The 17,835-nt window shown below is 48.2% G+C and overlaps 1 protein-coding gene across 2 annotated transcripts in view; it reads left to right on the top strand.

Moving 5' to 3' along the window:
- Nucleotides 1-17,835, top strand: part of SUSD6 (sushi domain containing 6) — a 92,681-nt gene that overhangs the window by 64,489 nt on the left and 10,357 nt on the right. For both annotated transcript variants that reach the window (XM_059056774.2, XM_067028263.1), the window contains exon 3: nucleotides 17,216-17,413. In XM_059056774.2, coding sequence (XP_058912757.1) covers nucleotides 17,216-17,413 — 198 coding nt within the window. The remainder of the gene's footprint in view (nucleotides 1-17,215; nucleotides 17,414-17,835) is intronic.

The following is a 17,835-nucleotide window of genomic DNA, read 5'->3' as shown; positions in this document are numbered from 1 at the left end:
GGTTTGACTTTAGTGGCCTGGCCCACATTTGCAGAAGGCCCAGCTGTCTTTGCGTTTGTTTTTCTCTGTCCCTCTGAGAGGTGAGGCTGGCTGGGAAAATCGAGGGGATTGTTGGGGAGAAAGGAGGAGGCCCAGAGTTCAGAATCAGTTGCTCTGCAACTTCTATGCTGTCTTGGGAGTGTGTGGTTTCATTTGGTTTTGTACAAGGGCTGCGAGTACAAATGGCCTAGCCCCAAAGGACTGCCCACCCATTTGTGTGGAATCTTTGAAGCACATGGATTCTGCTGCCCATAGGCCAAGTTGCTCCCGGCAGTGGGGAAGGAACTATTGTTCTGCTAACATTATTTCACTGCAAGGTCTGGCTGGAGGCATCTGCGAAGACTCGGGATCCCTGATCACACTTGTGACAAGACCTTTTCCATCAACAAGGCAAAGAGGCCGAGGAAACCCAGGATGAGCTGTCATCCTGAGTAACAGGCCTGTGGCAGGTGCTGACTAGCTTGACTTCCCTTGGTGCTGTGCAAACCTCTGCACCCTGGCTGTAGTCCTGGCTTCTTTGTGAAGTGCAGGTGTGTGTGTTGCTGAGTGCCCGTGATCCTTGGACACATTCCTCATTTGTATCTGGGCCTACCTAAGAATGTATTTTCTTCAGGTTCACCACAATGATTCCGGGCCTTTGGGGCTGGGGGAGCGAGGGGCAAGGGGTCCAAATTAAATGGTATGCCTCGTGAGGTAGTTCTGAAGCAGTGCTGAGCAGTCAGCTTTTAAACATTTGTCTTAGGAACAGTCTGTACTTTGGCGCATTGTATATCGACACCCCGCTCACCTTTGGGTAATGAGTCTGGACTTGGGTGCAGCAGCTGAGACGGAACCTCTGGGCGGTGGGGTCTGCGGTGTGGCTGCCTGCCAGCCTGCAGCACACTCAGAGCAGCCTCGCTGACTCCACCTGTGCAGCCGGGTATGCTGTAGCAGTAACTTGAATTTTTGGACGTTTGTGCTCTAAGCGTGGTTGAAAATGGGAAAATGACATCACTGATGGTAGTTAGAAGAAGGGTGGGACTTCTAAAGTTGATAGAGGAAAAGATTTTGAAACTCAATGAGCGTGCCAGAAGTAGGGAATCATTAGTGTCAGTTGAACACTTGCTGACTCTTAAGTCGACAGCCCTGTTCAGTTACGAAGAGGAAAAAACCACAGTTATAGTGTAAAAAAATGCCCAAATTATGTTGTCCGAGAGTAAAGGCAGAGTATAGAATTAGGCATTTTACCATCTTGTTTGGCTTTCTGAGAATACAACTTCCTTATAATATGTAAAGCTATTATTTGACTTTGGTGGGGGGCATCTTTTCAGGGAAATGGGGGGGACTATCTAAAACCAGGTTCTGCTGTGACCAAGAATTGTGCAAAAACAAAACCCTTTTTTTTAAATTTAAAAAAATATTTAATTAATTAATTAATTTATTTATTTTGGCTGCACTGGGTCTTAGTTGTGGCACGCAGAATCTTCAGTTGAGGCATGCATGCGGGATCTAGTTTCCCGACCAGGGATTGAACCCAGGCCCCCTGCAGTGGGAGCGCGGAGTCTTAGCCACTGGACCACCAGGGAAGTCCCACAAAACCCTTTCTGTAAATGTGCAAGGCCCTTCTGGGACTGAGTGTGTCCTTTGGAACACAGTCCATATTGATCTACTCTCTTGATGCATCAAGGCCTTTCCCCTTGCATTGTACTCATTTATATGTTAATTTCTGTCATCTTTTTTTCTGTTTAGATACTTTTAACCTGTGATTTTTAAGCTATCAGATGGGCTTTATTTATTTAAAAGGGTAGGCTGCTCAAACACGGCTAGCCTTCTCTAAACTGGGAAAGCCCCACGTTTGGGGAGGTAAGAGAAAACCAACCACCAAAAATAAACCAGCTCCTAGACCGTGAACTTTTTTTTATATTCTCCAGTCTCAGTCCCTGACTTTGTGGGTATAGAGTTTTATTATGTGTGTGCTTTAAACAACTAAGTTTTTAAGAAAAAATAACCGACCTCCCACACCAGGGTACCATTATAATGGAAAGATAAAAATCCCTTTAATTGTAGCAGTGCTGCGGGCTTCTCCCATGCCTGGCTGGCCACGGCATGGAGTTGATAAGCATACAGTGTCTTTCATACTTGCCATTACAACATGTTAATTACGAGAATTCAGCTGTGGCACCAGCTGGGGATGTCTGGCTTTGTGGAAGACTGCAATTAGACGCCTTATTTTCTATTTTCTTTTTCCCCTTTCAACTTTGGTGGAATGCCTTTGAGTAGGGGCTTTTAGTCTCAGCAGTATAAATACTTTAATGTGCCTAATTATGTAATCATACACTTACACTCCTCTGTGTACACACACATCATTTTATGCATTTTTATCCCCCTTTCCAGTACATGGAACATCTAGCCTGCTTTTTGGTTGGAATGGTGGAGTCAGACTCCTGCGTGCATTGGGCAGGAAGAAGAGGAGGGCCAGAGGCAGTTAGGGGCTTCCCTTTGATGGCGACCTGTCCCTCAGCTCCCTCTCCCCTTGACCCTCTTGCCGATGAGTCCTTTAGCTCTCAAATAATTAACATCTCAATAGTTTCCTAGCAAAGTCAAGGTAATTTAAATGAAATTGGACTTTATAATACTATATCTTTCCATTAATTTGCAAGTGCAGTCTTTCAAAGCGTGCAGTGTTATTTTTCCCAGTCCTGTGCTCCAGGCAGGCACAGGGCAGGAGCCTGGACACGAGAGTTCATGCATGCAGGCACAATGGAACCCATTGATGTCCAGCATTCAGCTTGTGCAGAGAGGTCCTGTGACCCCAGCTGTTAGGCCAGGACCTGGGAGCAGCTGCTTTCTGAGATCCAGTCCTTCAGGGATAGGCCATCTGCTGCCATGAGAGAGAACCCTGGGAAAGAAATTGACCGCAAGATGTCTTTGTACTCCTTTTCTCCACTCTAGTCCCTCCAGTTTTTTCTGGCCCCCTTCGCCTCGGCAAACGTAAGCATGATGCATCTGCACTGGGAAATTCACGTGGTTTCCCCTCTGTTCTTCTCCTGTGCCCACTCCACTGCACCAGCACAGCCAGCTCCACTGAAAAGTAGTTGCCAGGGTAGGCAGGGAGATGGAGATGGCTGGCTTCTTCAGCTGGATTAGTACCATAGAGCAGGCTTTCTTTTTACTAGTAGTAACATGACTTTGCATTTGGGGACTGGAAAGCTCCTTAAAAATCTCATTTTATGGAAGAGGAACCCAAGACTTTTTCATTCCTTAGCTATGTAGTCAGGGCCCCTCCCTGTTTTGGCACCAGCCTGATTTTCTCAATTTCTCAATTTCCAGGTATCTCCGGCTAAACCTGCTGCTTTACACACAGACACACACACACACACAGACACACACACACACAGACACACACACACACTCCTCTTCTTGCTCCTCTGCCTTTGCTGCTCATGCCCTTATCTTTCCCCTTGCTTGTTCTTCCCCCTTCCTTTAGCTGTTTCCCCCTAGAATTGGAGTTCTGTTATCATTTCTTTCTTCCTTTCTGATCTCTTCCTCATTGGATTAATCTTTCTTTAGAACCTCTTATTGTAGCCCATAGTGATTTCTAACATGTGTCTACTGTGATTATTTTTTAGACAGTAAGCGCCCAGAGGGTAGGGCCTATATCTTTGCCATCTTCCCAACCCTCCTTCTCCCATTGCCTGTTCCAGTGCTTTGGTGCTTAGTAAAAACTTGCTGAAAGAATGAATGGATACATGTAATCCCTACGTGAACTCTGGGGGATAAACAGTGTAGATGTTACTATTATTATAAGGTACTTGGAGCTCCTCATCTATCTCCCCAAAGAGTCTAAGTCTCCTCAGGGACAGAACTGTGTATTATTTGCTCTTGAATTTCTGGCACCAACCTGGCACATTGGTAGGTGCTCATAGATATTGATTAGTTACATTGAGGAAGGCACTCATATTAGGAGAGTGAAATCCAGAGAGAATAAGAATCAGCGCTTGCAAATGTTTTTTACCTCTCTTCTGGGTGAAAGTCATTCTTTGGACTACAAAAGATTATCTGCTGAGGCACAGAATGGGTGAGGCTGCAGCAGGCAATGTCTTCTGACCAGGAATCTCGATTGGTCAGGCAAAAGTGGCTTGCCAGGGTCAGGGGTCCAAAGACCGAGAGAGGCCAGGGGAGGTAACAGGAGCGTGGGCCTCAGTGTGACAAATAAAAGCATGGTTGAGACTATCTCCAAAGCTTCCGTAATCTGTTTTGGGGTCGCTCTGTTTAATGATCAAGGAGTCTTGGCAATATGTCAGAGTCAGGCTCATAAATACTCAGGCTAAAATCAAAGGGGAGGCCAGTCCCAGACGTGTGAGAAAGCACCTTGGGGGCCAGGGGCCCCGCTTTGGACCTGACAGCGGGTTTGAGTGGATTCACAGGAGGTGAGAGGCTCTCCTGTTCTTCCTTGCTGCCTGCGGGGAGGAAAGAGATCTGCTAGGAGTACCCTGGCGCCATCTGGTTCAGAAATTTAGAAAGATCTACAAGTTGAAAGTAGGGAAGAACAAAAAAACCTCTGGGCGGATTTGACTCCTCACCGGCTTTGATCAGCTAATGATATCTCAGGCTGATGAGTTCCCCTTCTAGGAGATGCAGAGGAAACCAAGAAGGCCTGACAAGCTCCTTTTCCTGTGCTGGTTATGTGAGACAGTGTGGTTTAAACAGCTGAAGTGTTTAAAGAAGAGACTCCCATCCCCCACAGGACGGAGAAGGCTCTCCAGATGAGTGGACTCTGTAACTTTTAACTCTGTCTTCCCATGGTCCATTTGTCACAGTGTTCCTTATACTTGTTGGTTCAGAGGTGATAAAGACAAGACCCCTAGCCCTAGCTTCATTCCCCATGCCACCCACCCCCCTCCAAAAAAACAGCTTTTCCCTTTTATATTTCCTTTAGTCTTGTGGCAGGGTCAGCCTGACACAAGCCTCTACAGAATATACAGGGCTCACTTCGTGGCCTGCCTTAGACTCGTAGTCTGTTATTTGTACCTTGTCTGTCACAGGGAGACCCGGGAGGCCCAGTCACATCTGTTTTTTTTTTTCAGGAAAGATTATTCAGGCCTTTACCCCTCAATTACTGGTGAGTGTTTTTCAAAGAAGTGTGGTGCTTGCTGGTTTTAGGCCATCCCCCTAGCTGATTGCTGCCACCTCAGCTGATTTCTGCCACCGTCTGTGGGTAGAGCTTATTGATTGTTTCCTTTCATTCTTTGCAGTTGTGTGGGCCTCGGGTAAGTAGCAGTGGCTTGTTGAGCACCCGGCATAAGCAAGACGCTGCCTGACTCACTGTTGGGAGGTACACGGCAGAGGCTGTTTATTTTGGGCTTTGGCAGAGCTGCCCCAGTGAATCCTATGTATTCTGGGCAGCTGGCAGAAGGGCAGCCCTCTATCTCCTCTAGCTCACGTCCCTGTTCTGCGTTTAGTGGCAGGCTTCCTTTCATATATCCGCCTTGGAAGGCTTGTGTTCCCAGCTGAAAATGCCCCCGTACCCTCTCTCACTCGCAGCTTTGGGATCTGTGCTCCTTAAATAGCTCCATTGTTTGTAATGCTCAGAGCTTAGCGAAGGACACTGTCTTGCCTTCCCCCCACCAATTCTCTGGAAAAATGGGGCTCCACTTGAGATACGAGCTCAGTCCTCTGGGCACAAGCAAACTCACCGGTCCACATTCTTCTCCAAACAGGAATTACTATAACATTTGTCAGATGGACCCCACCCCCATGCTATACTTTTGTAGGTCTTGGCGTAAGTTTTTCTGGTGGCATCTGTAGACAGGGAGCTTCCCTATAATGGGGAGAAAGGCAAGCCAGAGTTTGAATCCAGACTCTACTACTGGGTGGCTGTGTAACCTCAGGCCACTACTAAATTGTTCAGAGCCTCACTTTCCTTCCTCACAGGATGGGAGAATTAATTAGAATGGCAACTTTAAAGTGCCTAGTGTAGCACCTGGTGATAAATGTTAATTCTCTTAGTCACTTCTACCCTGTTGGACAACAGAGATGTCTAAATTTATTTTAAATTTAAATTTGTGTTTCTTGAAGGCCTACTGTGTGTGCCTGGCACCAGACTTGGCATAAAGCATTTCCATTAGATGGCAGAATTGGAAATGAAACCACAACTCTGAGCTTTGTACCCAAGAGTCCAACCCTGTTGTGAACTCCAAGCCTGACTCCTAAGTTAATTATCACTCACTCATCAATTATCCTTCTGAGGTTGGACAGTGCCTTAAGCAGCTGACTGGGGCCTTCCTCCAGAGGACCAGCCTGCGTCCTCCTGGAGGTGAGGAATTCTGAGGGCGAGAGCCGACTCATGTGCAACTTCCTTAGATGATAGGATGAAGGAGAGGAGACCAGGAAGTAGCAATTGCTGATGAGGAAAAAAAAATAAACATCTGTTTTCTCTTAACCCTTTAACCCTTTAACTACCACTCTCAAGGGAACACAGTATCATTTGTTAATGCCTGTGGAATGGCCTGGCTCCCTAGCTCTGCTTGTGTCGCAACATCCTGGGGGCAGGGGCGGCAGACAATTGTGGGCGCTGCTCTGTAGGTCACTACATTGGGTGGGGGCTTTAGATGCTGTACAGCCCAGGCCTGGAGCAGCAGGAGAAGGGGAGTGGTCCTCCTGCCTGCCCCTTTTATAGCAGTCATACAGTGTAGGGGTGGGGTGGGGGGTGCAGTCCCAGCTGACAGCATGTCCCCCAAGTCCCTGAGCTGTGAGAACAAGAGGGGGTGAAGGGGTAACAGGCCATATGGAGGCCATTTGTCAGCCAAGAGCAGCCCGGTCTCTGCTGAGAAGTGGGGAAGGGGCTGGCATATTACTGAGCTGGAGGAGGAGGGAGCAAAGCAAGCCCCTCCAAAGTAGTCATGCTTCTCTGCTCCCTGCCTGTCCTCTCTCCAGATATCCAGAAATTTCTGAAGCAGTCCTTTTTCTCTTCTTTGCCCTACCCCATTTCCAAAAACCAGAGGTAAGAATTTAGTTTACAGTGTGAAAATAAATGTAAAGAATTTATCAGTGCCTACTGTGTGCCAGGCATGATGCAAGACAGTTTCAGGTACACAGTTTCATCTGTCCCCTCAAACACTTTACGGAGGTGGGTATTGGCTGTCAAGGAGTAAGGCTCAGAAGAGCTCAGGCAGTTGACAGGGTTGCAGGGCGGGCCCCTAGGTCAAACCCAGATTCATCCATCAGACCATGCCCTGACTCTTTGTGGCCCTCGTCCTGGTTGGCTGGGAGAATATTTTCACTGGTAGATGCCAACTTAGAGAACATGAGATGTACTATGCAGAGGGAGTCTCTTTGCTGTGAAACCGTGCAGCTCAGATTGGGACTTGAACCCGTGTGTTGGGACTTGAACCCATGTGTCAGGACTCGAACCCAGCCTAAACCGAGATTGGGACTTGAACCCAAGGTCTTTTAATTGAGATCACACACCTGGTCTCAGAACTTAATGAAGCTCAGGTTCTTGATGTCTCATTGCAGAAAGAATTCAGTGAGAGACAAAGTGATAGATAAGAAGTGGATTTATTTAGAGAGAAACACACTCCACAGACAGAGTGTGGGCCATCTCAGAAGGCGAGAGGCTCCGGAAATATGGGGTGGTTAGTGTTTATGGGCGGGGTGATTTCTTAGGCTAATGAGTGGGAGGATTATTCCAACTATTTCTGGGGGAAGGAAGGGGCAGGGGTGTCCAGGAATTGGGCCACCACCCACTTTTTGACCTATTATGGTTGGCCTCAGAACTGTCATGGCGCTGGTGGGTGTACCATTTAGCTAATGCATTACAATGAGCGTATAATGAGGCTCAAGGTCCACTGGAAGTGGAATCTTCCGCCGCCACCGTGGATCTGGTTAGCTCTAATCAGTTTTGTCTTGTCCTATGGCTGTGTCATCCTTTTAAAGGTTGTGCCCTATCCCCTTACCTCCTGTTTCAGGTGTTACCTGCTCCTGACTTATCTCAAATCGGAAACCATGTGACCCTTTGCATTTAAAAACAAGGTAGTGCCTTGAAATGTGGGCAAAATTTTCCAAGTCAAGTCAGTTTTCTACTAAGCGTCTACTCTCTGTCAGATTCTGTGCCGGGTTCTGGGAATACAAGAATCAGAACAGGAAGCAGAACAAATGCTTGCCCTACAGCTTGGGTAGGTGTGTGGGTTAATGGAGAGGTGGGGGAAGGACTGACCTGTGAGAAAATAATTGCGGAGACAACAATACAGTGATGTTTATAGAGAGGTGTGAAGATGTGAGGGGAGAACAGAGGAGGAGTAATAAAGCTGCTTTTTATTGAACACTTGGTGTGACAGGCCCTTTACCGGGTACTTTACCTGCATTTGTGATGAATCTGCACAGCACCCCTGTGAGGTACATACCTTTAGTGTCCCCATCTTACAAATGAGGGAACTGGCGCATAGGAAGATCTGCCTGAGCCCACGTGGTGGTGGGAAACTGTCAGAGCGGTACACACGCCGGGTGGGTGCCCTCCCTGTAGGCACAGGCTGGTAATCTCTACCCTGTGCTGCTTAGTTCTCTTTGGGACAGTGTCCTGGAACAGGCGACCTTGGAACTGAGTCTTGAAGGTTGGGCTGGGTTTCAGTTGACCCCGTTGTAGTTTCAGGTCAGGGTTTCCAGGCAGAGGATTAGCACTTCTTCTTTCAGAATGACTAGGGACTTTGATGGCTACTTCCAGATGACAAGAGTTTTTATGTTTGGGGCAGGGTTCAATAAAGAAAACGTTCTTCCTTCTTGTGGGCTCTGACCTGCTGGCTGGCATGTCCCCTCTCCTGTGAGGTCAGGGGAGTGAGGGATTCAGGCCTAAAACAAGAGGGATAGGCTCTGAAGCCACACCCACTTGTGAGCTGCCAGGCCCCCGGAGCAGGGCTTGGGCTGGGCCCCTCTCAGGCAGGTGGTGCTGGGGGCCTGCGAGGAGCTGTGGGGACAGCCTAAGCTGTGGTGGCTTCTGCCACTGAGCCTCCACCCCGGCTCCAGGGCCACACCCTGGCCCTGGGAAGGGCTTGAGGGCCCTGCAGCTGGCCCTCCTCCCGGCATGTGGAAAGTTCTCATGAGAAAAGGGATCCTGGCTGGACAATGGGCTTCCTGTCTGACTGCTGGGAAGGTTTGTCTTAGAGGAGAGGAAGGTTGCAAATGGCATGAGAAATTCTCTCTTCCTTCTCGCTGCAGCCTGTTTTAGACTTTTGACTATTTGAGTGGGGTCAGGAAGGTAGAAAGTCAGGGAAAGCCATGGACAGAAGCAGCCCTTGGTTCTCTCTTGAGTTAGCTGACCTCCGCCTGCCTGGTTCTCTGACCTCACCACGTGCCCAAGGTAGGAATCTGCCCTGATGCTGGATGCAGGAGCCTCTGCACAGACAGGATGCTTTTCCTGTGCTCAGTTCAAAACACCCTGTGCTCAGTTCAAAACCGCGGTGGCTGTAGGACTTTTAATGAAGGAATCTCGGGAGGTAGTGAGGCTGGCCGTCCACCCAGCTTACACAGATTTGCCAATGGCAGACTCGGAGGCCATCTGGTTCAGTGCCTGCGTGTACTGAAACTGAGTCCCAGAGAGACCAGTGTCCACGGGCAGCACCCAGATTTGTCTTTGTCACTGGGCTCCTCTCTCTGTGGCTCCCTTTCCAAAGAAGCTGGGCTCAGCACCCTTGCTGCTGCCTAGGGAGTGCCGTGGAGTGGGACGCCACCCCTCCTGGCTTCAAATACTGACTCTGCCTCTTACCTGCTGGGTGACCTTGAGCAAGTTTCTTAACCTCTCTTACTCAATTTGCTTACCTGTATAATGTTATAATAATGTTTCTTACAGGGTTTCTGTGAAGTTTAAATGAGTTAGACATGTAAAGTGCGTAGACTGGTACTTGGCATATAGTCGATGGTCAGTGACTAGGAGCTGTAATTACTGAGATTTCTAAAGGAGGCCTCAGAAGGAACCTTTAGACTGTAGTCAGATGGGCTACCCCAGCCCCACCTTGCATTTGTCTGGAATGCCCAGTACCAACTTTCTGGGGAGGCCTTCTTTCCTTTTTTTTTTTTTTTTTGGTACGCAGGCCTCTCACTCTCTCACTGCTGTGGCCTCTCCCGTTGCGGAGCATAGGCTCCAGACGCGCAGGCTCAGCGGCTACGGCTCATGGGCCCAGCCGCTCCGCAGCATGTGGGATCTTCCCGGACCGGGGCACGAACCCGTGTCCCCTGCATCGGCAGGCGGACTCTCAACCACTGCACCACCAGGGAAGCCCTGGGGAGGCTTTCTTGAGAATTATCTCCCCTTTGAACTAGCAAGCTCACACCTTTCACAGAGTAGCTAGACGTTCCAAAGGCCTAGTCCATCGGGGGATGAGCTGCAGAATGGAGCCTGGTGTCCTGCCCTCCTCTGCAGGCCTACCTTGGCTTCGTGATCAGGCCTGCAGCTCAGGAGCCAGAGTGCCTGTTGAGTCATTTAGAGATGTGTGGCTTGGAGCAAATGACTCAGCTCAGCTAAGCCTCATTGTTCTTATCTATAAAATGGAGAAAATATAGTACCTGTTTCATGTAAAGAGAGAGCTCAGAAGAGTGCCTGGCACATGTAATAATGCTCTTTGCAATAATTATTATTTGCCTTGTCTTATGTGCAAAAAAGAAATCTGCACGTTTGAATGCCTTTTTTTTCTGTTTTTGCCTTGCTTTTTCTCTGGCTCTTTCTGTTCCTAGCAAACCATTGAGAGCTAGAAGTAGAAATTGGACCTTCATATATCAAGAAAGGGCTTTGAGAGCAAGCACATGAACAGGGCTTTAAAAAACAACCTGAAGGGACCCTCAGTGCTCCATGGTGTCTTCATCTGCTGTTAGCCTCCTGTCTCACACTCAGTCGTGTGGTCTGAACCCTTCCCACTGTTCTCAGATCCCTAGCATCTGTGCCGTCCTGTACAATGGCCACTAGCCCCAGGTGGCTATTGAGAACTTGAAATGCGATAAGTGTGGCTTGAGATGCGCTGTAAGTGTTGACTTACTATGAAGAAAAGAATATAAAATATCACATTAATAAATTTTTATATTGATTATGTATTGAGCTATCAAAAATGTATTTTGCATATATTGGTTAAATAAAATATATTATTAAAATGAATTTCACCAGTTGTACATTTTTAATGTGGCTACTAAGAAAATTTAAAATCACCTGTGTGGGGCTTCCCTGGTGGCACAGTGGTTGAGAGTCCGCCTGCCGATGCAGGGGACATGGGTTCGTGCCCTGGTCCGGGAAGATCCCACATGCCGTGGAGCGGCTGGGCCCGTGAGCCATGGCCGCTGAGCCTGTGCGTCCGGAGCCTGTGCTCCGCAACGGGAGAGGCCACAACAGGGAGAGGCCTGCGTACCGCAAAAAAAAAAAATCACCTGTGTGGCCGCATCATATTTCTGTTGGACAGTATTGTGCTAGGTGTGTGCTTTCCATCCATTCCTTTCTCCCCTTTCTCTTTGCCTGGGCTCTCACCTTCCTCTGGTCTCCAACGGTTCTCAGATGAACAGAAAAGATGTCCCTACCCAGAAGGTCACCCCAGGCCAATAGAAGAGCTCATCTTTGAACACTTCCTTCTTTAATTTACATCAGAGTTGGCTGTGCCTGTGTCCGTGTCCTGTAGACTGTAAACTTTCTGAGGGCGTGGTCCTGTCTCCTTTACTTCTGTGGCCCTGCTAGAGCGTCCTGTGAGGAGAGGCTCGCTCTAACTGTTTGATGGAGTTACAGCCACACGGGGACATGTCTGATAATGCCTCAGCCATGTCCCTGATGACCACAGCTGCCATGTTGGTGTGCTGGGTTTGGGGGAAAACCAGTTCCTTCTCCCCTGAATTCCCAGGGAAGCTTTTCTCTGGCCATCCTTTGAACACCTTCACTGAGCACCTATTTCTCTGTGTTCAGTTGTGTTTTAAATGCCACTGCACTGGTTTTGGTATAAAATGACATTATTTCAAACCTGCAAGTGAACACTGACACAGTTTCTTCAGCCCCCAGGCACTGTGTGTGGGAGTATAGTGTTTTCTTGATAAGTGACATCAGATGGACACCTCTTAGGTTGAGTCTTTTTAACTGTACTATTTGTTTACATGTCTGGTTCCTCTCCTCAGGCTGATCTTCACACTCCCTACGCCCCACACCTCGTTTTAAAGGGGCTCAAATATTTGTTCAGTTTGTTAAGCTGAACACTGACCCCAGGGCCATTCTTGGAGCTTGTTTTGATTCCCTTGTTACGGAATCTTATAAGACTTTGTTTTGTCTTTAATTTGTCTCTTCCTCCTAAAAGTCTGGTCCCCACAAAGGGCAAAAGCAAAACACATTTAGAAGTGCTGACTGGGGGTTCTTGTTGGTTTCTGCTAACGTTTTAGGCTGTGGGGACTCTGGGGTAGAAGTATCAGCCAGATCGCCTTGCGTCTCTCCTCCGTCTGCACCTTCACCAGCTGGTCACATGGTCTCTCGCTCAATGACTGCTGTGCTCCAGGCCCTCTGCCGGGCCCCCTGGAGAATTACCTCACTGCTTTCCTGCGCTCACTGGAGGCCTAAGTGGGTGTAAGAGATAACGGAAAGCGGAGAAGGAAACTAAGAAGAGCTAATTGATTTTTTTTCTGTAAAATTTCCATCTTCTGGCTTTCTCCCTCTCTTTTTAAACTTACGCAGCTTTGCCGAATCAGATGAGTTCATTGTCTTCTTGGGGCTAGGAACAGAGCTTGAAACTCCCCCTGCGGACCTGGGGTTGTCAGAGAGCAAGCCTGATTAAGTCAGCCTCTTGCCCAGAACAGGGGCTTCCGGAAGCCACTGAATGATTTATTTGCTCTTCCTGATGTTCTTCCCGTTCCTGTGAACCCCAGGCATCACTGAGAGGGTCCTCTCCAACACCTGCTCTTTGCCATGGCTCTCCCACTCTGCTCTTTGACTGGGCAAGAGGGCCATATTTTTTCCTTATGTTCTTGGCATCTTAAAACAATCTTGCCTTTTTCTGACTTTTCCTTCTAAGGCCTCCTTATTTCTTCCTCGGACCTGGGGCAGTCCCTTTGTGATGCTGAACCTAATGTACTGTAGTTTGTTTCCTTTGTATGATCCTCATAGACAAACATAAAATAACTTCTGTCCAGTTCATTTCACCATGCAAGGGTTGCTCTACTGCTGACCTACTCTAAAAGCTCTCTCTACTTCTGTCCATCTTATATCAAATTCAGCTCCTCTTGTAATTCTGCCCATTGAATATAGTATAAACACCTCCTGTTGCAGCCAAGGCCCCTCTACAAGATGGCTTCATCACAATATTATTATTATTATTATTACTACTACTACTGTTATCATTATATTTTATTTATTTATTTATTTGGCCAAGTTTTCTTTTCTTTTTTTTTTTTTTGCCGTACGGGGGCCTCTCACTGCTGTGGTCTCTCTTCCGTTGCGGAGCACAGGCTCTGGACGCACAGGCTCAGCAGCCATGGCTCACGGGCTCAGCCACTCCGTGGCATGTGGGATCTTCCCATACCGGGGCACGAACCCGCGTCCCCTGCATCGGCAGGCGGACTCTCAACCACTGCGCCACCAGGGAAGCCCTGGCCAAGTTTTCTTATACAGCCAAGCTAACCTAGGCTACTTGATGCTCTCTGGGCTTAATCTACACTCTCCTACTTTGGTGCATTAGCTTCAAACCACCGCCTCCTTTCCTGCTGAAATCAAGCCCCATTGGAAATGGCACTTCCTCCACGAGCCGTTCCCAGCCGTTCCCCACACAAGGTTGGTCTCTTCTGCTCTGAGCTCTCTCTCTTGTGACACTAATCCCTTTCTTTGACGTGTGTTAGAATAAATCTGTGTGGAGTATCTTTGGAGAGAGGCACTGAGTTGACTAGGAAAGGAGAAGGGCTTACTTTCCACATTCACCCTCTTACTTTTTTGGATTTTGTACCATGTATATATTTCCTATGATTTTTTTTTCTATGAAGGTATTATTTGCATAACAAAGGACCCAGTCTATAAAGCATTAGAAGATATTGGAGAATATGTTTAGGAAAATGTCCTTACCCAAGACACAAAACCCAGAAGCCATGAAGAAAACAACTTTTAAAATATATGTGTTGGGCTTCCCTGGTGGCGCAGTGGTTGAGAATCCGCCTGCCGATGCAGGGGACACGGGTTCGTGCCCTGGTCCGGGAAGATCCCACATGCTGCGGAGCAACTAAGCCCGTGAGCCATGGCCGCTAGGCCTGCGCGTCCGGAGCCTGTGCTCCGCAATGGGAGAGGCCACAACAGTGAGAGGCCCGCATACCGGAAAAAAAAAAAAAAAATATATATATATATATATATATATATATATATATATATATATATATATATATATATATATATGTGTTGGGACTTCCCTGGTGACGCCGTGGTTAAGACTCCAAGCTCCCAGGGCAGGGGGCCCGGGTTTGATCCCTGGTCAGGGAACTAGATCCCACATGCGTGCTGCAACTAAGAGTTCGCATGCCGCAACTAAGGAGCCCACCTACCGCAACTAAGACCTGGTGCAACCAACCTAATTAATTAATTAAAAAATATATGTATGTGGACTTACTTGTCATACCCCTATTTGGCTACAAGTACCTGAAGTGCTTATCTTTCTATCCTTTTTCAGAGCATAGCACAATGATCCCTACACAGTAATCAGTAAATACTAGTTGAATTGAAATAGAATTGTAAGTCGCCTCTTTGTAGACCTCATTTTTTGCACGTATAAAATGGGTGCCAGGTGATGTCCAGGGCCCCTCTCAGAGATTCCGTGAAGATGTGGGCTTTATGGGCAGAAGTACCCAGCAGAGCAGGAATGGTTTTAGAATCAGCAGCCCTTCCCCTGGGACCATCTTCCCCAGCACACTGGACATGTAAGTGGGTCCTGCTTGTTTGCGGGAGCTGCCCCCCCGGGTGCTCATCATTAATTATGCTGAGGAAATGAACCAATTAGACACAACCCAAGGAGAGCTGGGAGAATCTGTGGCAGGCTTGTTGCCCTGAACAAAAGAGGGTAAGTGTAAAGGGTAAAGCAGTTTGCTGAGGTTCCTTTGGAAATCCAGCTGGCCAGCTCTTTGAACTACTTGGCCAGAGTTTAGAGAGGCACCAGAAGGAATGTGATGCCTGTGTCTCCCTCCTGTTCAAGACCTTGGGCGAGGTGGGTGGTGTGGGAAACGTCTAGAGGAGGAGGAGGTGTGTGCTTAGAGGAGACTGAGAGGGCTTCTTTGGGCTCATCTGTAGGTTTCAGAGAGGCTGCGCAGACTTCTCTGGATCCCTGTGGGCCTGCCCCAGGGTTTTACTAGCTTTAAATATGGAATCTTTTCTCCCAGTCTCAGTGTTCAGCAGCCCAAGGGCAGGGAGCCACCATCTCTTTTTCGACTTAGTATCCACCCCACAGCCTGGCTGGCAGTCATCTTGCTTAATAGCAGGTTGAAGGGAAGTGGTATTTGGTGAGAGAGTGGTGGGTGGTCCCATGAAGGGAGAGCACCTTATATCAGACAGTCAGAGACTCCAGGTCTGTTAGAGGAAGTGAAAAAAAGAAACCCAGCAGTTCTTATTCTCCTACTGATGTCCTTGTGGTAGTCAAAATGGGGACAGGGTATTTGTCAGCAAAATCAAATGTCCTTTAGAGACTTTCATCTTTCCTGCCTTGGTAAGGCTTGTGGTAAGTTGAAGTTTGTGGGTGCCTGGCCACCTGCCAGCGTGTCTTCTCCCGCAGCCCAGCCTTCCTAACAGTGATCCCATAGTGCCCCTCCTGTCCCCTCCTGTTTTTGCTAGGCATACCCCATGATCCGTTGCCTGGGGACTTGAGTTCTGCAGTGTCTGTCCAGGCTCAGCAGGGGAGGCTGCCTTCTCCCTGGGCTGCTCAGGCCTTCCGGCTCCTCTGATGTATTACTGCAACTTAACCTACACCAGCGTTCCTACCACACTTAGGTACCACGTGCCATCTCCCTAACGGACCTGTTCAAAGGGGAGGCAACCTTGACATATGCACTCCTTAAAGGCCTGCTCACTCCTGGGGTGGAAGCAGGTGGGAAGCGCACAGGTTTTAGAATCGGAAGCCCTGGCTCTGCTCCCAGGTCTGCCCGACTTGGCTAAAAGGCATTTAGCTTTTGTGGGCCAGTGTCCTCATCCTCAAAGGGAGGAATGATAACTACCTCACAGAGTTGTCAGAGGAATAAATAAGATAGGAGGTCAATGAAGGTGCTTTTAAAACTCAACAGTCCTACCTGAATGAAAAAATAACGGGCGTTACTGTGGGATAGAGACGAGTGATGCCAGTGACCGCTCTAGTCAAGGAATGGCTGGTGCACAGGGGCTTGGGAAGCCTCCCAGGAAATGCATCAGAAATCCCCTCTGATGCCAAGAAGTCACATTTTTATTATGCGAAGGAATCCTTTCTGGTACTGATGTTGGAAACAAGGCTAATGTTTCCCCTGTGCAGGTTACCGGTGTTTTATCACCTGTCACTCTGATTCGTTGTGTATTTCAGTAAGTTTTATTAAAACCACATTGTGCGAATGCATTATTTCATTCTTTTTTATTGGCTGAGTATGTACATATGTACCATGGATGGCCCTGGAGATTATCATACTAAGTGAAGTAAGTCAGAGAAAGAGAAAGACAAATATATATCACTTTTATGCAGAATCTTAAAAAAAAAAAAGATACAAATGAACTTATCTACAAAACAGAAACAGACTCACAGACTTAGAGAATGAACTTATGGTTACCAGGGGGGAAGGGTGGCAGGGAGAGGGATAGACTGGGAGTTTAAAAAAAAAAAAAAAAAAAAAAAAAAAAACACAATTTGTAATCATAAAAAAATAAAATGCTGAAAAGAACCCCACATGCGCTAGATCTCTGTAAGTTCAGCTTTGTCAAAGTCTACTGTTCAGTGATGGGTGCAGTTGTCCTAAGGTGCAGTGCTGGGGAGGGAGGGCGAGGGGAAGTGCTGCAAGCAGCCAAACTTCCCCTGTTGCCAGGGCGCCTCCCTCTGTCATTGGCAACCTGAACTTGCAGAGTTTGGCCAGCTGCCTTTCCAAGGGGCTGGCTCTTTGCTCCTGGTGTGTTTCCTGCTGGAGCCCTCAGAGCTGCCCCTGTCTGTCGCTGACGGCAGTCTCGCTGGAAAACCTCACCACTGTACCTCTGCTCTCTGTGTCTTTGCAGTGTGTTCCCTGCCCCCGGAGCCAGAGAATGGTGGCTACATCTGCCACCCCCGGCCCTGTAGAGACCCCCTGAACTCGGGCAGCGTCATCGAGTACCTGTGTGCTGAAGGCTACATGTTGAAGGGTGATTACAAATACCTGACGTGTAAGAATGGCGAGTGGAAGCCAGCCATGGAGATCAGCTGCCATCTCAACGAGGGTCAGTTTGGCCAGATGAGAGAGGGGTGCTGCTGGGCTTCTGCTTTCTTTTAACTCCCGAGATGTGGTGCCTGCTCTCTCTGGAGCACCCTGTGCTGTGGCTGTGGGGGCAGCATGGCCCTTCTGATGCCCTGCAGCCTCCCTTCCTTTGGGATTTCATGTCTCTGTGAAAGACATTTGGATTGGTGGTGCGTGTCCCAGTGCATTTCAGCCGAGCCACCGAGGCATCTGCTGTGCTATGTAAAGTCCCTTTGATGCACCGGATCTCTTGTTTGCCTAGCCCAGTGCCGGTGACCTTTGACTGTGTTCTGCTAACCCATGAGCACGGTGCGAGCACCTTCTGTAGTGTCTCTTTTATATTATTTTTCCTTGAATGGAAGTGGACTGTTTTGTTACGGAGCTACAGTCCAGCCGGCCAGAAGA

The sequence above is a fragment of the Kogia breviceps genome, chromosome 3 (genome assembly GCF_026419965.1).
Source record: "Kogia breviceps isolate mKogBre1 chromosome 3, mKogBre1 haplotype 1, whole genome shotgun sequence".
NCBI lineage: Eukaryota > Metazoa > Chordata > Mammalia > Artiodactyla > Physeteridae > Kogia > Kogia breviceps.
This window is presented reverse-complemented; position numbering and strand designations above follow the sequence as displayed.